Below are 23,102 nucleotides of genomic sequence, written 5' to 3'. Positions count from 1 at the left end.
TGGACACTAAACATAAAAGAGTAGATATTTTGAGAGATAAAAATTTTAAAGAGAGAGCGACATTATCCTCCCAAGAGGAGAATAATTCCAACACACTGGAGACATCCCAAGTAGATTGGTATCTAGGACGTGGAGGGCATTTGAACTTAACACCCCGCAAGAGCCTACATACCAAAGGATGTTTGCCTACTGGTAAAGCGTCCATCGGGCAATGATATGCCGATATGGCGGATCTGTATACGTTGATAGAACTATATGATTTCCCAGATTCAAAAGAATCCGCCAAATAATTCACAATCACTGACACAGGTGCATGAACGGCATTAATTTGCCGTTGATCACACCAACGAACCCACAAAGCCCAGGCTGATCTGCATGCCGATCTAGTCCCTGGGGCCCAGGCCAAGGCGAGGAGGTCTCTAGCCGATTGTGAAAGGTCACTACCAGCGTCCGGGACCCCGAAACCAACCACGCAAGGAGTGGAAGGTTGCCCTCCAACACCAACGGGTGAGGACCCATGGTCGGGTTCGTGAGAAGGAGAGGCGATTGAGGAAGCAACCGAGGATAGTCGATTGTCATCCCCAACAGAAGGGGAAACCACGGTTGTGTCGGCCACCAAGGGGTGATCAACACCACCGTCGCCTTCTGACTCAGTATCTGGAGAAGGAGCTTGGAAATCATATTGAATGGGGGAAATGCATAGTGTGTTCCCCGGGACCATACTTGGCGGAAAGCATCGACAGCAGATGCTTCTGGATCCGGCCTCCAGCTGAAAAAGCGAGGTAATTGTCGATTGAGACGGGATGCGAAGAGGTCCGTGTGTAATGGACCCCAAAACTCCCTCAACGTTCGGAAGGTAGAACGGTCTAACATCCAATCGCTGTAATCCTTCAAATAACGAGAATTCCAGTCCGCCACGACATTGGATACACCGGGAAGATATTCCGCAACCGGAGTGATGTCCCAGGAAAGACAGAAGTTCCAGAACTCGGACGCGATGTCCGCCAGCACTCTGGACCTCGTACCCCCAACGCGGTTGACATATTGAACCGCAGCCACATTGTCCATGCGTAAAAGTACGCAACAATTGGCAGTGAGAGGGAGAAAACTCCTGATAGCGAAGAACGCTGCCATTGATGTGGAGGAGAGACTCCTCTGCGGACCATCTCCCTCCTGTAGTATCCTGGCCGCAACGAGCTCCCCAACCTTGTCGGCTCGCATCGGACTCTATTATGATGTCTGGACAGGAATTGAAGATAGTTCTGCCGTTCCATTCGACAGCGTGATGCAGCCACCATTGCAATTCCTCCACTGCTTCCGGACATAGGGTAATCTCGTCCGCATATCGGAGGCCCTGGTGAAGATGGAGGGTCTTGAGCCGTTGAAGGGCCCGATAATGGAGTGGAGCTGGGAAGATCGCTTGAATAGAGGCCGATAACAGGCCGACTATGCGTGCAATCATCCTTAGAGATACCCGGGTGGCACGTGCAGGATGGCACGTTTGGTATCCACTAGGAAACCTAGGAATTCCATCTCCTGCGAGGGAGTCAGCACAGACTTCTTGTGATTGATGAGGAATCCTAAGTCCTCCATTAAGGAAACCGCCCATTGGCTGTGCCGCAGGGCTTGCGTTCTGGAGCGTGCCATGATCAGCAGGTCGTCCAGATAGATGATAAGCCGGACACCCCTGCTCCGGAGAGCCGCCACTACCGGTTTCAGCAACTTGGTGAAACACCAAGGGGCCGATGATAATCCGAATGGTAGGCAGGTGAACTGCCACATTCGGTCCCCCCACCGAAACTGTAGGAAATGTTGGGAGGATTGGTGAATGGGGACGGTGAGATATGCGTCCTTCAAGTCGATCTTCACCAACCAGTCTCCTGGCCAGAGAAGGTCGCGCAGCAGATGGATACCTTCCATCTTGAAGTGACGATATAATACGTGTTGGTTTAAATCTCTTAGATTTATCACTGGACGATAACCGCCATCCTTCTTCTTTACCAAGAAGATGTTGCTTATAAATCCGGGTGACAAGGGGTCTACCTCTACAACCGCCTGTTTGCATAAGAGCTCCTGAAGCTCGTTGTCTAGGAGTTCTATATTTTGCGCTGAAAACCGAATGGGTTGAGGTATGAAATTCAGCACAGGAAGAGATTGGAACTCTATCCGGTATCCTGCTACCGTATTGAGGACCCACGCGTCTGCCGTAATCATGGACCAGGCGTGGGTAAAATACATCAGTCTGCCCCCCACTACTGTGTGTGGAATGGAAAGAGAACGTATACTCACCAGTCGATGGCCGAGATCTAGGAAATCCGCGACCTCCACGTCCCCTCCAGGGGCGTCCTCGCGGGGGGAAGAAAGGGGCCGGTTGGGCCACAGGCATAGTATATTGCTGTTGAGCGGGAGCAAACTGTTGGTGCGCAGCTCTAACATAGGGCCTATAAGGGGCTGAGCGGCCGGTAGATCGGCCTCTGCCACTACCGGCCCTGCCAAAAATCTTGGTTGGTTGGCCCGCTTTCTTTAATGACGTCTGCGCCTTATCCAGGCTGGAGAACAAACTGACCACTTTATTAATGTTTTTAATTAGGTCTTCTCCAAAGAGGAGACCGTCAGCGGAAGGGCCGGGTTCATTTTCAGCTAAGTGGCTGAGCTGGGGTTCTAGTTTCATCAGTATAGAACGGCAACGTTCAACTGAACACACCGTGTTGGCACTGCCCAGCATGCAAATCGCACGCTGGGCCCAACCCCTCAATTGTGTGAGATCCACTGGCTGGGCAGCCGCAGCTGCTTGTTCAGATAAATTTAAAATTTTGGTAAGCGGTCCCAGCATATCTAGTATGCGATCCTGGATTAGTTTGAAAGATCTTTCGATCCCCTTCTTTGAATATTTCCCCGCCCGGGTCAAGTATTTAAGGAGGACCGGGTCTATTTCTGGGGTAGTGGCGACTTTCTTGGTCACACATGGTCAAGGGCATTCCGCCCTTAGTTTGTTACAGTTAGTGCGGTCTAAAGGTCGCCTAATCCAGTGTTCAATGTATTGTGCCACGTGTGGCAACGGAGCCCAGTCCCCTGAGCGCGGGTGTGTGATTTCATCGGGATTAAACAGGGGTTGACCCTGAGCATCTAGGATTGCCTCGCTGGGCATATCTGGTGCGGTATCAGAATACTCCGCCTGAATCCCCGCATCCTCCTCCTCAGAGTCTGTGGCCTGAGCCACGTCAGACTCGCCGGACTCGCTCGAGGATTCGTCATTAGACGTATTGAACGAGTCTGGTTTGGTCCGCCTGGCGGATTTCAGCCCTTTGTAGTTCTCCTTGGGGCCCAAGGGTCGAGAGTGAACTTTTGGATGCGGGATGCGGCAGACCGGGTCGGGTTCTGCCTGGGACATATTATAAACTTCCCCTGCCGGGGAGTCGGAATGTACGTTCATGTGCTTCCTTTTATGAGTTACCTTACCCCTGTTTGAAATCTCATTAGAGGCAGAGGGTATAGAGGGGTCAGAACGTACATGGGCAGCTAGAGCTGCTTGGATGGACTTAGAAATTAATGCTTGGATTTGTGAAGCAGACATTATCTGTGAAGCTTCAATGTCCACGGTCTCATCCACCTGTGTGGAAGTTTCTCCAGTCATTTTACAATCTATGTATAACACACTACTGGCTACAAGTAGCCTGACTGATAATCAGTCACTATAAAGGGTTAACCTAATGCCGCAGAGCAGATGCTAAGAGGAAAGATACACCAGTATAGTGTACCTAATATATCCCACTGGACCCTTCTAAGGAGTAGTCAAGGGTGATAACACCTAATAGCTAACCTGCAAACCGGACAATAACTAAGCTGCTGTCGCTCCTTTCACCGCTCGCTCAACACTGGCGCCGGTGAGAGGAGGAGGATCTCAGCAAACAGGATTTACAGCCGTAGTCTCGCGAGACTACGTCTGTAAGCTCCTCTGATTGGGCGCATAACAGAAACAGGAGGCGCGTCGCAAGAACGCGTCACTCAGACACGCCTCCCCGCCGCTGAGCCCGCGAAAAGGATGCGAGTGGCGGGAGGAAGCCGAGGAAGACGGCGCGAACAATCAGGTAAAAATGGCGCCTGAGGAAATAGGGAAATTTACCTCAGCGCTAGAAAGAGAGAGCAAAGAGTAAAAGGGGGGAAGGAAACGCCGTGAAGATGCGGCGCAGTAAACAAAATAAGAATTAATGAAGAAGAAAATACCAAGAATATAAAATATATATATAAAATATATAAAATATAATAGAAACTAAATATATATACAATACATATATTACAAATTAATGAAGAAGAAAATGAACTGAACCAGGAAAGACGGGAAAACAGGGATACTGAATGGGGGTCCCCAAATGCCCGCAGACCTGGCACAAAACAGAGAAATATCAGAGAGAAATTATATACTTAACCAGCTGCCATGAGCAGAAAGAAAGAGGAAGAGGAGGTCCAGCCAGCCCCTTATATAGGGTCTCCGTCCCAGGGGAGGGGACTCCAGGGGCTGCTGGGAGTTGTAGTTTTAATGAAAATTTTAAATGTTAATGAAATAAATTCTCTGTAATTTTCTGCTATGGGCATTAAAAAGAAAGGTTTAATGCAAGATATGAGCCTCCTGTCTGATATATAATTAATAATTTTATCAGTATCATTTGGTGGGGGTTGTTGGGTGTGCATGACTTTTTAATCATTTTTAACTTCATTTACTCATGATAAATAAAGCAGCAATTTTGGCATTGTCTTCATTTTTTAAGCAACATTCACCGTACAGGGTAAATAAAGTTTTAGATTTATCATGCAGGCTGTCACAGACTCATTTATACCAATTACGTGTAATTATATAAAAATGTTTTCCCTGACTACAAAAGTACTATAGTTGTGAAAAAAAATGTTTTATTTGATTTTCTGATCGTTTAACTTACTGCAATACTTCTGTACTGCAGGGTATTATGCCTGTCAGTGTATAACTGATAGAGAGCCTATGAGGCACCACCTTTGGTAGGGTCTGATAAGCTTCTGTACTTGGCAGCTGTGGGGGGGGGGGGGGGGGGCCACTGTTAAGCCCACAGTTGCTACAGCAACAAAATGTCACTTTACGATTGTGTTGCAGGGTCGTCAATGGATCCCCTCCCCTCTAACCAATTAGATGCCTCAGTCAGCATTGACTACTACAGCAAACAAAGCAGTCACATGTCTGGGATAGGAGTTACCTCTGGTGTTAAAGTGGGGTGTCAGCTGCATAATACAGGTGGCCCCCGTAAGTTATGGCATAAACACAGCTCCTATGCCAGTGCCATGACTGTGCTGTAATAGCATGGTGACTCAACATGTATTTTTTTTATTGTTACCATTTTGGGGTAAATGTGACTATTTGGTAATTTTTTTATATTTTTTTTTTTTTTTTATAAATACGCAAATGTTATCGTTCACATTGTTACAAGTGTGGTGATACAAATTATGTATATGTATAGTTTTTTAAATTTTTCTTTTATAGATATTAGATACTGCAGTGCATTATGCCCATCAGAGTAAAACTGACAAACAGCCTCTCGGGCCTTGACTCGCATGAAAACAGCTGTGCTGCACAAAGCTGGGAAAGATGATGAAAGTAACGAAAACTACTATGCTATAGTGGCAACATTTGGTGAAAATGTATACCTATATAAGCTCGGAAAACTAATTTAAAGCTGACAGGTCCAACTTTACTCCAATGTTTAATAGAAAAAAAGTAATTAATTTAAACTGGTGATACAAGAGAGTAACAACTTGAGAGTACTTCACAGAGGCTGCTAAAAGAAGAAATATATTATTATTTCCATCATTACATAGATATATTTTCCACAGGACCACTGAAGTAGTTAGTGCTAGGAAGCAGGTAAAGAAGGTTCCAGTGATAAGTGTTCTGCTTTTTATTTAAGTAACTGTGAAAAAACAGCAATAAAATATTCTAAAAGAAAACGAATGGTACAGGGACAGCGGGTTACCTTGATATATGGCTGCAGCTGCAAGCATTGAATCTCTGTGCAGAAGGCATCTCCTGTTCCAAGCACAGTTACTCTCGCCCATACCTAGAACATACACAGGCATACAAATGACTTTAACTTACCATCTGTTTTGTATCCTTTTTAGTACAGAATGTGAAAGCTGGAAATGGAACACTTTATGGAAAAGATGAAAACCTAAAGAGCATTTCTAAGCATTTTACCAATTCTGAATGGCCCCTAGTATGGAGAATATGTCTTCTTACATTTATTTTAGGCAAAGAGATATCCCAAACCCATGTGAAAGGATAACTGGTTGCACTATCGTAAGCAGCAATAACAAACTTCATGGGATAAGGGACTCCTTCATACTACAATTGAGACCATTGTTTCCAAAAGAAGAAGAGACTGTGATGACTCTTTCCAGGTATGGCCACTGGCTACAACTACTTAAACAACAACAAATTCTGTAAGTCATAAATATTTCCAAAAGAACATGTCAAGAACAGCAAACCTTTATGATGTTCAGCTAAGGTTCATGATTACAGATCAATGAATCAACACTGAGATTTACTGAATCTAATGGTTTAGCTATTTATTTGTTTAGTCTTAAAAAAGTTATTCCACTTTTCAAGTGTTTCGATTTTCCATAGAAATCTAGGATGACAAAGCCCTAGGAGTCTTCAGAGTCGTATTCCATACTTCTTTGTTCACCTGTAAAGCAGAATGACTTTCTCAAGACTAGACAAATTGATAGTAGATTCATTAGATCCTAAGAATCTTAGTGTAGATTCACTTCTCTCTTTTTAAGATGCTACAATGAGAAGCTTGAGCTTAAGATACATGGGATCGTAAGAAGGTGGAAACCACAGTTATTCAGGAGCAGCGTGACTGCTTATCGGATTGAGTTGATGCTTGGGATAATGTTCTGTGAACAGATCAGGTGAATACACACAGGTCCTGTTATAACTGAGGGAGGAAGAGTCATTTCTTTAACAAATATAAAAAGTGATAGATTTTACTGGATTTGTGACAGGACAGGTCACTTTAAAGGGTACCTCTCATCAAAAAAACTTGATATATTATAGATTAATGTATGCAGAATAACTTTACAATTGCATGTTCTTAAAAAATATGCTTCTTTCTATTTAATTTTCCACTTTGAAGAAATGACCACTAGGGGTCTCCCTACCAGTCCTGGCAGCAAGCATTTCAGACTCATGCTGGAGTCCTAAACACTACAAGCTGCCAGTCTGCTTTGTTCACAAAGGAGAACACTCAGAGCTGCCAGCCTGCTTTGTTCACAGCCTATTAGCTGTGAACAAAGCAGGCTGGCAGCTCTGAGTGTTTAGGACTCCAGCATGAGTCAGAAATGCTTGCTGACAGGACTGATCGGGAAAAATACAATAGAAAGAAGCATATTTTTCATTAACATGCTATTGGAAAGTTATTTAACATTCATTAATCTAAAATATATCAAAAGTTTATTTGATGAGAGGTACCCTTTAAACTGAGTTGTCGATTATCTATTTATGTCAGTTGCCAATATAGCACCAACATCAGTGTCATTGAGACTGTCCCAGTCACATCAGTACACTAGGGACAATTTTATAGGAAACCAGCGCCATATAAATATTGTCCTTGGTCAGAACCAAATCCAGGATCGCAGTACTGCAAGAAAACCATTTTAATTGCTGATTTTTTTTTTTATATTAAAAGTCTGAGAGCAAGCTATCTAGAACTAAATGTTAAAATTAGTTCTATTGATTCTAAATTGATTTTTAATTCATAAGAGCAGTGATTTCTTGAAAACATTTAGAACACAGTTTTCACTATAGAAAGATCCCCTAAATGGACACTACCCTGACGTCACCATAATGACTCTTCCGTAATAAACACATAGGGGCAGATTTATCAAAACCTGTCCAGAGCAAAAGTTGATGAGTTTCCCATAGCAACCAATCAGATTGCTTCTTTCATTTTGCAGAGGCCTTGTTAAAAATGAAAGAAGCGATCTGATTGGTTGCTATTCGCAACTCAGCAACTTTTCCTCTGGACAGGTTTTGAGAAATCTCCCCCATAAACCCCAGGTTGCAATTTACCTGTCCTACAAATATTTCTTATTGTCATCATAATGACCACTACAACCGCATTATGTATAGTGCACTGTATATTTGGTATTCATTTTCTTTTTTTCAATAACTATGCATGAGAATCCATATCATGCTGGACAGGAATTCAATGTAAAACATAACAAGTTCAGTGGTTTGGAGACATGCCTTAATCAGATTAGGACAAACAGATTCCAATGTTTTGCTAGTTACACAGTTATCCGTATTAACATACTGGCCCGGATCAAAGCTGTCACAATTACTTCTGCTTGTTATGTCTGATATTGCAAGGCTTCGGGAAACACAAGCTCCGCAGCAATCTGCTACTCTAGTGTTTCCCAACTGGTGTGCCTCCAGCTGTTGCAAAACTACAGCTCCCAGCATGGCCGGACAGCCAAAGGCTGTCCGGCCATGCTGGGAGTTGTAGTTTTGCAACAGCTGGAGGCACACCAGTTGGGAAACACTGTGCTACTCTATCAATGATCAAAGGTGTGGAGAGGTATGCACCCCTTGCTGGTGAGGATCGCAGTCTGGCGCTGCAGGGAGGCTGCCTGTCACAAATTCACAGAGGGTAGTGGAGGTAAAACAAAGCGGTTTTGGCAAGGGGTTCCTTGCGAAACGCGTTGTCCCTGTGCACCTTTTAATCAATAAACCTGCTTGGTTTTACCTCCGCTACCCTCCGTGAATTTGTGACAGGCAGCCTCCCTGCAGCGCCAGACTGCGATCCTCACCAGCGAGGGGGGCATACCTCTCCACACCTGGTGTGCCTCCAGCTGTTGCAAAAGTACAACTTTCAGCATGGCCGGACATGCTGGGAGTTGTAGTTTTGCAACAGCTGGAAGCACACCAGTTGGGAAACACTAGAGTAGCAGATTGCTGCGGAGCTTGTGTTTCCCAAAGCCAGCGGGGGTGCACACCTCTCCACACCTTTAATCTGCCAGACCGCCATCCTTGATGACCGTGACCAGGACGCAAGGCTGCTACAAGGATTTCATTTGAGCATTCACACTCTTACATGCTCTTCACAGTGTTGTGCAGCGCAACACTGAAAGGTGAGTGTAAAATCTCACCATATACCTGACATCACAAACCACTTTATGTACATCATTGGATTACCATCTGGGAAACGTCTACACTTAAAAAGTGCCTCTTTGCTTTCTGTTCCCTTTCTATACATGTACTCTATCAATGAAGATCAGATATGTTACCAACTTGTCCAATAATTAGGTAAACTATTACATAAATCCTAAATACTTTTACACTTATGAATGAAAACACTAAAATTCACACAAAATGTGGACTTACCTTGTAAATCTTTCATCAGCTCAAACATCCCAGGATAGTGAATCTGAATGTCATCTGTGTCCTGAACAGAGAGGAAGATTAGCACAGGCAGACAAAACACCACGGCTCAGACTGAATGATTGGGTATTCTTATATTTCTATCATGTCACCAGGTAATATATCACACAGCGACACTGCCCTGCTTTTAGGAGTTATGGACTGGGTGCTGGGGTTAAAGAGGTGACCAGTGCCAGTGAGCAGTAGAAATTTATAGGCATGCCACCGCAGCTACAGATTGTCTGTAAAATGAATGGCATGGAGCAGATGGATTTTAACAGCCATAAAACATGTGCCTGCTCAATCAGATGTAGACAGTCCCTTGCTAAATCTTTGGCTTCTACCTGAATAGCGATGAAAGAGAAAAATTCTGTCACTTTGTCTTCATGTCTACATATCCTGATGGATAAACTCCTAGAACACAAGCAAAAGGCCATTATAGCCGGGGAATGTTTAGTTCAGTCATAGGCAGTATAGTTCCCCCCACATTAAGTTGCCAGTTCCCCCACATTAGGTCGGCAGCTCCCCCACAATAGGTTGGCAGCTCCCCCACAATAGGTCGGGAGTTACCCCACATTAGTAGGCAGCTCCCCCACATTAGTAGCAGTTCCCCCACAATAGTAGGCAGCTCCCCCACATTTGTAGGCAGCTCCCCCCACATTTGTAGGCAGCTCCCCCCACATTAGGTCAGCAGTTTCCCCACAATAGTTGGCAGCTCCCCCCACATTTGTAGGCAATTCCCCCACATTAGGTCAGCATTTCCCCCATAATAGTAGGCAGCTCCCCCCACATTTGTAGGCAGCTCCCCCCACATTTGTAGGCAGCTCCCCCCACATTTGTAGGCAGCTCCCCCCACATTTGTAGGCAGCTCCCCCCACATTAGGTCAGCAGTTCCCCCACAATAGTAGGTAGCTCCCCCCACATTAGATTGGCAGCTCCCCCCAACAGACATACAGCTTCCAGCCATATACAGTGTATGGCTGCAGGCTGTATGTCTGTACTGGTCTGCCCCCACAGTGTTCCGATCACCGCTCCTCTGGCCCGGGTCACCATCTACTGCTATGGCCTATGGACCATAGCAGTAGGTGCCGGGACCGGGGAGCGGTGACCGGACCACTTAAGATAGCACGGCCGGTCACTCACCAGGCCCCGGTCGGCGCGCATCCTCCTGCGGTCCTCCTGGTCCTGCGCTCCTCTGCCTCTATGGTTGTAGCCACGGGACGCGTACAACCATAGAGACGGAGGACCGGACCACAGGAGGATCGCAGGAGGACACGCGCCGCCGGGGAATGGTGAGTGACCGGCGGACATCCTTATGTCCCGAAAATATTTTTCGGGACACAGGGATGTCCGGCATAGGAATACCTATATCTGCCCAGGCCGGCTCCTGTGTGTGGCTGCAGGCGGTGGGCCGGCCAGAGCAGATAAAAACTAAATACTGTATACTAAAAACCAGGGGGCCTCCAGCTGTTGTAAAACTACAACTCCCAGCATGCCCGGACAGTCTTTGCCGTGATGGGAGTTGTAGTTTCACAACAGCTGGAGGCACCCTGGTTTTTAGTATACAGTATTAGTTTTTACTTGCTCTGGCCAGCCCCCGCCTGCAGCCACACACAGGAGCCGGCCTGGGCAGATAATCAGAAGTTTTACTATCCCGGACCTCAATACCCGGCGTATAAGACGACCCCCGACTTTTCAGAAGAAAATTTGGGGTTAAAAAGTCGTCTTATATGCCGGGATATACGGTATTTTACCTGTAGTGACCACTGTAGGAAAAATGTAGTATTACACGCCAGCCATTAAAGCTAATGGGTAACCACATGGTACATGGATGGGCCAAGTACTAGTGAAGGAACCTGTGTCACTTGCCACAACTCTTGTGCCTAAACTCTACTCCGTTACCAGCCTAATACCTATGCCAACACTAATACCTGATAAACAGACAAAAAATGGGGAGTCGGTAGAGTGCTGCTGCTAGCAAGAAGGGAATTCTGGACGCCACAGATGCACAGGAAGATTTATTAGAATAAAAGATACTGGACAACAAGTTTTGGGCGCTGGCACGCGCCTTTCTCAGGTCCACAAATAATTAGGTATGATGCCTCCTGAAGTGTTGGTTATGCCACCAACGCACAGGAAACACTTCAGGACGCATCATACCTAATTATGTGGACATGAGGAAGGTGCGTGCTCTTGTCACCTTGTACTTACACTAATACCTGCTTCTGCTTGTTTCTCCAATGCCTGGTGCTGGCTTACTTGGCCAGCTGATACCCACACTGTGACCACTCTTCAGAAGCGACCCTGTACCCTCTAGCAGCTTACTCCAGCTTCCACATCTGGAGTGGGATATAAAGTAAAAAACCTAGAGGATACTTAGATACCAGGGTTTGGCCCAAAGTTAAACCAGCTGGGTAGCAGATTTTAGCTGCAATACTGCTTCTGAGTTACAGAAGCCATAGCCAATTCTCAGAAGTGCAGCCCCTCCATAAGGCACTGTAGAGAAATATTATGTAAAAAAAACAAACAAATGCATTATTGAAATGTTGTTAAGGCTATTTCCACATGTGTGTCCAAGGCCCCTTACGGCTGATATCAATTCTAATCAGCCAGTGAGCAGGCATTTCGTGTTCGCATTGACCATCCGTGGAACTAGTAAAGAAGGATTGTGGCAGGGATCAGGCGCTGAGGAAACCTGCATTGGCAGGGGAGCAGGCCAAAGAAGAATACCTGTTTATTATGTTCCCTGCAGCCCCAGAAACAAGTTAAAAATGCTCTTTGAAGAGATAACCCCGTTAAAATGGCCATACACTTTAGATAGGTATCAGCTGACAGCACTCTCTCCCAACCACTAATGAAGAAGTATGCAAGAGTCAGGGGGCTTCCATACAAGAGTCACACAGGTTCTGGTGAAATTGTTCAGTTTAGCCGATATTAATCTAATAAGTATGGCCAGCCTTACACAAAACTGATACACCCATGAACAATTTTTTTGGTGTTCGTCTAATCCCTATGACATGCAGCCCCCCATGCATTAGGCATAACATAGTGTACTAGTTTGACTGGACTCTTTCTTTAACATGCAGACCAAGTTCATAAAGAATTTTATTACTTACCACAGTTAACATGTTAAAGCCCGCTCTTCCCATCAGGTTGCCCAGGTCATTTACAGCGGTGAATGGTGACACATGTGGGGAAAATCCTCCTTCTCTTTCAATCTCTGCCAGCTGCAGTGAGCAGCGGAGCTCATATAGTGTTTCTCCACCAAACATTGCCCCAATAAATACGCCATCATTCTTAAGGACCCGATAAATCTGGAAAACACATTAATGAAAAATTAATCGGTAAATAAAAAATAAAAAAATGTGTGGGCAAGTTATTTACATTATTACATTCGCTGACCCTTAGATCGTCTTCTATCCAATAGAAGCAGCAGATAGATGCAGCACATTATATTTTACGTATATATCAAAAGAAAACATCATCATATCAAGTTAAATCGGAAGGAGCCAGGTCTGGGTCTATTTTAATGTGATTTGTGAATACATGTAAATACATAAAACTGGAGAAAGACCATTAAGGTTAAACCGATCATTAGAATGGAGTTCAGTTAAGTGACAGGAGCAGCAGCGTGCACAGTCAACCACCAACACGATTTACTGTCTATGGGACTTTTGTACATAGCTGAGCAATATTCCCTAGTTCCATAGAAAATAAAAGAAATAGGAGTATGCGCTCTGCCAATCTATGCCTTTGGGGGACAAATGTCCTCTGTTCTGTTGATTGGTAGTGTCCTAGTGGCCAGACCCTCACTGATCACCAAGATATCCCCTATCTTGTGAACAGTGGTCATAACTTTTGATCTTGGGATCACCCCTTTAATAATCAGTCTCCAAACAGTGACAATTTTATAAGACTGGTGGAATCAGATGCTAATCCTCCTGTCTGTGGCCATCTTAAAGGGGTATTCTGGCTTTATACACCTTATCCCCATTCTAAAGGATAGAGGATAACATGTATGATCGCAGGGGTCCCACCGCTGGGGACCCCGCAATCTCGGTCCAGCCCCGGCATTCTGTGCCTTTGAGACAGGGACGTGACGTCACGGTCATGCCCCCTAGTGACATCATGCCACGCTCCCTCGATTCATGTCTAGGGAGGACCCCTGCGATCATACACCTTATAAGATGTTTAATGCCGGAATACCCCTTTAACTCAATGCAAATATCCCATTACAGAACAGAGCTGTTTGCAAGGTCTTAGCAACTAACATTTTTTAGTTCAATGTCATGGACAGAATAGAAAATGTTTTCTTACAATAACAATACTAAAAGTCTTCATATTTCACTATTTCCCTTAACGTTATGTTTATATTCACTATATATTCATATAAGTATTTCACGTACAAGGTCTATTTCAGGAAGCCTTTTCATTGTTTCGTCATGTACAACTATAAAATAGGGCAGTGATGCTTGCTCAGCTCTTTCTATAATTGCTATAGGTTTCATGAACAGCCACCTCTCTATTGAACTGTAAGTAGAGCGCAGCAGGCAGCTATTGGCAAATAGGGGTCTTTAGAGGTGAAATCCACATCTATCAGCATAAATGTTTAAAGGGAATCTGATCAGAGTTGCTTGTACGATAAAGTAAATAATAACTTTGTGGTAGCTGTCCATATTGTCAAAACAGAGAAAACTGCACTTTATATCCTCTATGAAGAGTCAAATAATATTTTTTAACTTAATACATGGCAATTTAATGTTTTCTGCTCTGCAGGTTTTATATCTAATTTTCAGTTGCCCGTAAGCTAGTGGGTGAAGACTGACTAGCTGCTTTGATGTCATACACTGTACATACACTGTATACCCTATGGAGTAGCAGTGGCATGGAGGTCATTATAGAGCAGTTCTGAGTAGACTAAGCTTGGAAATTAGTATTGGGATGAACCTGAATACTCGCAGTTAGCTTGTGTATTCTTTGTCTGCCCCTAACTCTCTCCAGCCACTTCCCCCTCATCTCTACCTCCATAGACTTCTATGGGCAGCATGTAATCTGATCCCTTGGTGAGCTGATTGTGAATGATACATTTACACCTTTAAAAGTATTCCTATAGGCGAACAGAGCATTCAAATGGTCATATGTACATTTGCCTGACAGCTCAGCCACTACATCACTTGTTTTTTTTATACTTCCTTTATCCTATCTCAGAGGCTGGATCATCATCCAGTGCCCATAGACTATTTTAGTTCTAAGGCATAAATGGTACTCTCTTGAGATGGCCCTTAGACATCTCATGAATAGGTCTTCTAAACTAGATACACATATTAGATAAAAGCTATCTGAACCCACCAAATTTGATGGGATGAAAAGTAATTGGGAGCTCCCTAAGGCTATGTTCACATGTTCAGGTTTCTAATTGCAATTATTGAATACAAAGCCAGAAACGGATCATGGATAGGGGACATGTATAAAAGGAAAACTGTATTAGTAATTGCAATTAAAAACCTGAATGTGTGAACACAGCCTCAATGTTCTCAAACTTCAAATATTGGGTGAAATATGGGTCAGCATATTAGTTTTTAATGTTGTTTTCCCCTTTGAAATAAACCTGGGGGCTGAGCTTGCTTCTTTATGGTGAAGTCAGGAGAAATAGCTGTCAGTCACAGCAGTGTATTTCACATCTTCATAGTTAAATCCATAAACTGGGTTTATACAAACAGATTTCTGATCAATCAGATCCAAATAATTGAATGGCAGTGATCATCAGCCAGAAGAAATAAGCCTTTCATCCTTCACTGCATAATGGATCAAAGTTGCCAACCCCCTCAGAGTAATAGGCGGATTTTATTGCAGATATTTAAAGTCTTTATAGGAAAAGAAATACAGCAGACTGGTGATTTACATAATGCAGATATAATTATATAGTCTATTTATTCAATGTGATAAAATAATCCCAAGGGGCTGAAATTTGTTAGTAATTACATGACTGCAAAAGATGTGAGTAAATGAGATAACATTACACTGACTTTTTAGACAAAACGCCCAAAACAAAGAGCTGGGACCTTTTTATAAAGCAATTCCATACCTCTCGAAATGCCCTTGGTAGATCATTCACCCAATGTAAACTGCAATATACCAAAAGAACATTATTATTGAAAAATGCTTTTAAAAGAACAAAATCATGTTGGTAAATTATAAATATTAACCTATGTCAAAGTATAAAAAAATAAAGGAAAATAAATATAAATGATATTATGTAATAGACATCATGCATCTTATCCTCCTGCTGGTCTACAAAACCAAAACATGGAATGCTAAGCCTGAAAGCGGGAGGAAGAGACCTCCAGAAGGGGCAGTGGAGAATGAGACAGAAGAGCACAGAGGTGGCAAGAAAAGCAAGAATATGATGCTCCCAGGGATAGAGGGCTGGCTCAAAGTTGAAGTAGACCCAAAGTCAACGTTTCTTATTCTCCATCTCGAAATGTAGGAAATGCTAGCACAGCCAATCAGTGGCCAAAGCAGCTGACAGCAACACTGGAGAGACCCCAGTGGGCTGTTACATATGCATACAAATTTTTTTGTGTCACCCTGGATACTTTTCCAAATATATTTTTATTGAATATTTTTTCAAAATACAAAACCAAAAAAAACGGAATCATTCCATCATAGAATCAGATAAGAGAAATACAGGGCATGACAAACGTCGGCTGAGCAAAATGTGAACATCACCTGAGCAGCGGTATAAACAATCTTGTAATGCCCAAGCATGCATAAGAACAAAAAATATCAAGTAACTGCCCTCTGACTAGATGGACCATGTGACTCCTGATCCAATAACTAGCACTAGAGGCCCCACCCAACCTTACATAATTGTTATCCTTCCCAGTCTCCTCCCCCCTCCCAATCGATTACCAATCATTGAGGTGCATAGTACACATAAGAGACAGCAAACCCTCCCTGACTCCCAAGGAACAGCCTAAAAGAAAAAAAGGAAATATTGGGTGCAGGGCGGATCAAGCATCCGGTAAACGCAAAGCGCCAAGAGTACCCTTAAGCACCTAAGCATTATGCCAGGTGGTATGTCGGAAAGGACAGACAATATTGGCTATCCCCTGTGAGTCAAAGTGAGACACAATAAATGAACGCCATTTCTTAAAAAATCTCTTTGTGCCTCTCCGCGTCTAACTTGCCAACCCCCAGGAAGATTTTTAATTGAGATATGAGCATTGGCAAACCTGGAGTATTCGCTTCCAACCAAGTATTAAATAGACATCTCAGAGCAACTAGGAGCACATGTAGGAATTGGGAGACATTCTCCTCTCTCCCCCCCCCCCCCCCCCTTCCGGCGGTCGCAACTGGTGGAACAGCAAGGCTTGAGGCGTAAAACGGATTCACACCTTCCAATGATCCCAGATATAGGAAACTATAATCTGCCAATAGTCCGCCATGAACGAGCAGTCCCACACCCCATGGTAAAGATTCGTGAGTGGTGTCTGGCATTTAGGGCATTTCGTGATCCTGTCCGGGAAGGACAGTGTAGGGAGGATATTAGAGCCATAAATAGCCGCATGCGCCAATTTGAAATAAGTCTCTCGCCACCTCTCATTAATGACATGCTTACGAACCGCCCCCCAGCCTGCTAGAATTGCGGCCATAATGCTGTTGTCTCCCATCCCTCGCTAGCAAGTGCGAAAAAGTTTCTCCGGGTCCACCTTGGAAAAACGTGCATGAAAAGCAAGGTAAAGCATCAATATCGTTGCTCTCCTTGGCCCATCCCCCACTATATAGTCTAGGGCATGCATGGATGCCTCCCGCGAGAGATCCCTAAGTCTGGATGTGCAGAATCTATATATCTGATTGGCAGGACATGTGTGCTTGGGAGCTGAAAAGAGGTAAGTATTTCTCCTGGTGTGAGCCACCTGCCTTCCTCCGTGTGTATCAGTGACCCTACAGACGTCACTCCCCTGGTACCCCAGTGATGCAACCAGGAGGAGGAGGAGCTTCCCTTTGGAAATTCTGGATGCCAAGCAAAGGTGTTCTCTTGAGAGAGGAGGAACGGAAGGCCATAAAGCTTTCGCACTTCCCTCCATGCCATGATTGTGTCCCTAAGCAGCATAGACCCCTTGACGGCAGCAGGTAATTTAGCATAGGAAGGGTGTAGCAGTGCTGGAAGTGTCCATGGTGCAGTGAAGGCCCCCTCCACCCTCAGATTGTAGTAAAAGGCATATTGCAGTCAGTCCATTATATGGCGGAAAAGACAAGCTACATTATAACCTCTAATGTTTGGGAAATTCACCCCCCCCCCCCCCGCCCTCCGCTTTACACAGCATGAGTTTCTGCAACGCTATTCTGGGACGTTTGCCCTGCCACAAGAAATGGGTAAAAGCTGAATTAAGGCGCCTGACATCATCATGTTTGAGAAGAAGCGGGAGGGTTTGCAAGGGGTACAATACACGTGGGAAACTGATCATTTTAATAAGGTGGCAACGACCCAGAAAAGAAAGTGTCAAGGTTTACCACCGTTTCAACTCCGATAATATCTGCTTAACCCCTTAAGGACCACAGGTATTTCTGTTTTTGCACTTTCGTTATTTCCTCCTCACCTTTTAAAATTCATAGCCCTTTCAATTTTGCACCCAAAAATCCATATGATGGCTTATTTTTGCACGACAAATCCTACTTTGCAGTGACATCAGTCATTTTACCCAAAAATCTATGGCGCAACAGAAAAAAAAAATCATTTTGCGACAAAATTGAAGAAAAAACGCCATTTTGAAAATTTTGGGGGCTTCCGTTTCTATGCAGTACATATTCCGGTAAAAATAACACCTAATCTTTATTCTGTAGGTCCATATACGATTAAAATTATACCCTACTTATATAGGTTTGATTTTGTCGTACTTCTGGAAAAAATCATAACTACATGCAGGAAAATGTATACGTTTAAAATTGTCATTTTCTGACCCCTATAACTTTTTTATTTTTCTGCGTATGGAGCAGTATGATCTGAAGTCATTTTTTGCGCCGTGATCTGAAGTTTTTATCGGTAATAAGACGCCACATCTCACCGCATCAGGTGAGAGTGTCCGGACACTTTCGGCACCCAGCGGAGAGCGGGGACGCGTCTAAGCACTCTGCTTACAACTAACCGTGGAGATCACGGAGGCAGATTGCCCCAGACTGCAACTATATACCACGTGTGACTACTAGGGAAAGCCTATATTATTTCTCCCCACAGGTTCCTAAGCTGTATAAGCTCCGAATGAGCAAATACTGTAGGGATAGAAGAAATATTCTTTTTTACAGGCACCCATGTCAACTTATGTGGTATTATTGTCTATCATGATAGCGGTCTGATCATTGAGCTAGAATTTTCCTTTAGCTGTAATTGTGGAGCTAGTAGGGATATAACAATCCTCTAGCAAATTATTTACATGATCACTTTCTGTACCTCCTGAGGACACCTGCTCAGTACCAGCAGGTAGAAACGCGTTGTGGTTTAAAACTATTATCACCTTGTGGTGTGCATATGCCGCCTAGGGTGATTGGTTGCACTGGACTGGCTGGGCCCTGCAGAGGCCAGTGTAGACCAATGATACTAGTGATCTAACAAATGTCATTTATACATCACTAAACACTAAAAAAATTTTTTTTTTTTTTAGCATTTTTGATAAATTAAAAGCTAAGTTTTATATAAGCACATCCCTGGCACATAGTATTTGCCCTATATATTTGTTTTTATCGGTACCATTTTTGTATTGATTGGACTTTTTGATCGCTTTTTATTAAATCTAATTTATTAACTTTCTTTAAAAAAAATTTTTGGCAATGTTATAGGCCCCACAGGGGGCTATAACATTGCATACACTGATTGCCAGCACTGTTCACTGCAAAGCCATAACTTTGCATTGATCAGTGTTATCGGCGGCCGATTGCTCAAGCCTGAATCTCAGGCTTGGAGAAATCAATCGCTGATCGGACGCGACGGAGGAAGTGAGTCTCCGCTCGTGTTCTAGCTGATCGGGACACCGCATTTTCACTGCTGTGGTCCCGATCAGCCGGGAAGGTTCTACTTTTGTTTTAGACGCGGCGTTCAACTTTGAACGCTGCATCTAAAGGGTTAATACGCGATCACGACCGCTGCCGCGTACTATTAGCCCCGGCTTCAGATACATGCCGGGACCCACCAGATATGACACGCGGTCACCGCGTTATATCGCGGTAGCCGGCCACGGACGTAAATATACATCCGTGGTCGTTAAGGGGTTAAAAAGAGGGACATAGTTAAGGGAATATAGCAAGTCCAGTGTTCTACCAATACTGATACCCAGATAAGCAATAGATAAAGTGGTCACCGACACTCCCAGATCGTCCGCATCCGTCAGCTCTCGCGCCGGCGTCGATCCCAGGGGCATTAGTATACTTTTGGAGGCGTTGACCTTGTAACCAGTAAACCGGCCTACTCTCGTCAAAAAGGCGAGTATCTTCGGAACTCTCACCCTCGGGTTACTAAGGTAAAGGAGTACGTCATCAGCAAACATGGATAGTTAAATTTCCTGGGAACCCACCATTATACCCCTGAGGAAATGCGCAAGAGGTTCGATTGCTAAGTTGAACAGTAAAGGTGACAGAGGGCATCTTTTGCTATGGCGTACCTTTTGCTATGGCGATGGGTGGGGAAAGAATACCTGGGGTGTAGACCCTAGCCGCTAGATCATGATAGAGCCCCTGTATAAAGGAGGTAAAACAACCAGGGATGCCAAATTTATTCAGTACTAGGTCCAGCCAATCCCACCGCACATTATCAAACGCTATCTCCGAGTCGAGCATAAGTAATGCAGGGTGGGAGTATGACCCAGTCCGGCCCGTACACTATCCATAGCCGCCAGGACCTTCCAGATGTTCGTAACTGCCGCTCGCATCTTAACAAAACCCACCTGGTGATCCCTAATAAGGGAGGGCAAAAACCTGGCCAGTCGATCAGCCATGATTTTCGATTACAGTTTCACATCTCGCTCTATGAGGGAGATCGGCTGATATCGGCGGATCCAGGGGATCTTTGCCCGGCTGGGGAAGCACCTTGATATACGCCATATTGGCTGAGGAGGGTAGGACACCGGGCTGCAGGATACTATTAAAGTGTCTTGTCAGGCTAGGGACAATTTGGTCAACTGGGGGCTTGTAAAACTCACTCGGAAATTCATCCGGTCCTGGCGTCTTGCCATTAGCAAGGGAGCGAATTCTTGTCGCTATCTCCGACATCTCAGCATTCAGTACCTGATGTTGATCCTCTGTCAACCTAGGGAGATTAATTCCAGCTAAAAATTCTTCCTCCTCAACCGTCGGTCTAGGGGTAGTAAAGTTCTGTGTAATAGGATCCCAGAATCGCATTAATCGAGTGCGGGTCAGTTTTGGTACACCCCTGAGAGTCTCTTAAAACTAAAACATTTGGTCGCTGTATAGGCCCCTTCGCTATCCTCGCCAACAAGGGCCCCGCCTTGTTACCATGTCTAAAAAGATCAGCCTCTAAGTGAGATCGGTACATGTGTTCCTTCCTATCCAGCCAGAGCCCTTGCTTCCTGCCATTTGAGTTTAAGGACCGGGGTAGGAGAGGTGACAAAATGGGAATAAGCCTCTGACAGCGCTGCACTAGCCTTTGCATGACCATCCAGAGTCTTTTGTTTAAGTGTATTACTACATGCCAGAATCGTGCCCCTAAGAACTACTTTCGCCGTTTCCCAATAAAATGTTGGATTATCCCTATGTGCTGCATTGTTTATCTCAAACTCCAGCCACCATCCCCTCAAAAGGCCCAGAAAAGACTCGTCCTTAGTAAGGTAGGAAGGAAAAAGCCATAGAAAATTAGAGCCCTTGGGGGAGGATGGCAGGAGCTCCAAGACAACCGGCGAGTGATCCGAAATGACAATGTCATGGATGTCCACTGTCCGTAGTCTGGGGCACACTAGTGAACTGACCGTGAAATAGTCAAAGCGGGACCACGAGCCATGTACATGTGAGAAGTTTGTGTGCTCACGGTCGTCCGGGTGTAGATGACTCCAAGAGTCCGTCAGTCCCATCTGTGTCAGAAAAGGAGGGAGTACCTTGTCACTAAAACGTATAGGGATAGGGTGTGTAGAGGAGCATTTGTGATCAATAAGGGGGTCTACCAGTGAGTACAGGTCTCACCCCAGAATCGTGAGCGGCCCAGCCTGCTAGAGAAGTGTCTGCTAGAGAAGTGAAAAAGGAATGATTATCTCCGTTAGGTGCATAGACATTATAAATACTTTAGGTATCACCATTATGCTCCAGCTCTACATGAGACAGGCGGACGTCCGAATCTCTCTTATGAGAGAGGAGGTGATAGGACGACTTATGGAACAAAGTCAACACTCCACCTTAGCCATCCACTGCCGGTGAGCCCAAGACCTTACCCACCCAGAGTTTCTGCATTCTAAAAAGCCCGCCTCCACAAGGCGAGTCTCTTGAAGGAGAACCAGATGTGGATGCAGATGTTTCAGAAATTGCAGAGTTTTCATCCTCTTTTGAGGGGACCTCAAAGAAATTACCTTACACATATGGACCAACAATCCCTTAGAGAGGGAAAAGAGAGGAGGAAAAAAAGTAAGGGCAAAGACCAGGGTGCATACATAGAAGGAGGGAAGGACAGACACGAAAGGCAGAGATGAAAGCCAGAGGAGGAGAGGTTGGAAGGAGAGGCCCCTAGTAAAGGATGCCAACCGCTGGGAAAAAACACAGAGGGAATTAGACATCGGGAAAGAAGAGAAAGGATGATCCCAGAAAACATAAATGAACCAAAGAAAAACCCTAAACTAAACAAAATACAAGATCACAAACCAGCACCCAGCATGGAATAGGGGCATCTGCCAGTCGTGTTATGGACGTCACTTTTTTCAGACACATGTGGAGATCGGATCCCCCACCCCAGGGCCCCTTTTACTGGGTCATTACTGTGACATCCCAATCTGCAGGAAAACCGTCCGAGGGGCAACAACTAATGCTAAATGCTGAAGCTGTGGTCACCCTTGGTGCTAAAAAGAGAAAACACAACAGTCACAATATGATACTCAATCTGGGGGGGTAGATCTGCTACTCCTGCTTCTACTGCGTCTTCCCGCCGACTTCCTCTGTTTTCTGGTGTCTTCAGCAGAGTCCAGATTACTTTCTCTGTGCCGAGAAAGCCGAGAGGAGGTTTCCCCTAGGTGATAGAAAGCGACAAAGGAGGGAAGTGGGGGCGAGGAGGGCGACCCCGTTGTCAGTAGTTCCTGGAGAGCCATCTCCGCCGAACTACTGTGATGGCGGAAAGCTTTCAGAAGCTCCACCTTGTCATTATAGTCAAGTAACTTGAACATAACTTGTCTTGGCCTGGCTGTGGAGCTGGAGCGGGAGTGAGAGTCATAAGCAGGCGCCCGTCTGCTGAATAGTAGGGGTAATTAATTTGACCAATGCAGCCACCAAGGATTGCAGGTCCATGGGTGCGGTTAGTGAAACATCTGCTGCTGTAGTTAACGCGTGCTGTGGAAGCTGAGTAAGCATAGGCAGTGCTCTCTCCTCAGGTGTGAACAGTGGTTGGCTCCCGGACACTTCCATAGCAGCTGGAGAGGATTGCTGGGCTATAGTGGGGATCAGGGTCTGTTCA

The 23,102-nt window shown here is 44.8% G+C and overlaps 1 protein-coding gene across 2 annotated transcripts in view; it reads right to left on the bottom strand.

The window, feature by feature from the left end:
* The window catches only part of NDUFAF5 (NADH:ubiquinone oxidoreductase complex assembly factor 5), a 78,186-nt gene that overhangs the window by 4,019 nt on the left and 51,065 nt on the right, over window positions 1–23,102 (bottom strand). The window contains exons 6-9 of one of the 2 annotated variants that reach the window (XM_056567891.1): window positions 15,531–15,570; window positions 12,562–12,759; window positions 9,410–9,470; window positions 5,997–6,080 (exon numbers count right to left, since the gene is read on the bottom strand). In XM_056567891.1, coding sequence (XP_056423866.1) covers window positions 5,997–6,080; window positions 9,410–9,470; window positions 12,562–12,759; window positions 15,531–15,570 — 383 coding nt within the window. The remainder of the gene's footprint in view (window positions 1–5,996; window positions 6,081–9,409; window positions 9,471–12,561; window positions 12,760–15,530; window positions 15,571–23,102) is intronic. The other variant, XM_056567892.1, reaches the window with a different exon arrangement.

The sequence above is a fragment of the Hyla sarda genome, chromosome 3 (genome assembly GCF_029499605.1).
Source record: "Hyla sarda isolate aHylSar1 chromosome 3, aHylSar1.hap1, whole genome shotgun sequence".
Classification (NCBI taxonomy): domain Eukaryota; kingdom Metazoa; phylum Chordata; class Amphibia; order Anura; family Hylidae; genus Hyla; species Hyla sarda.
This window is presented reverse-complemented; position numbering and strand designations above follow the sequence as displayed.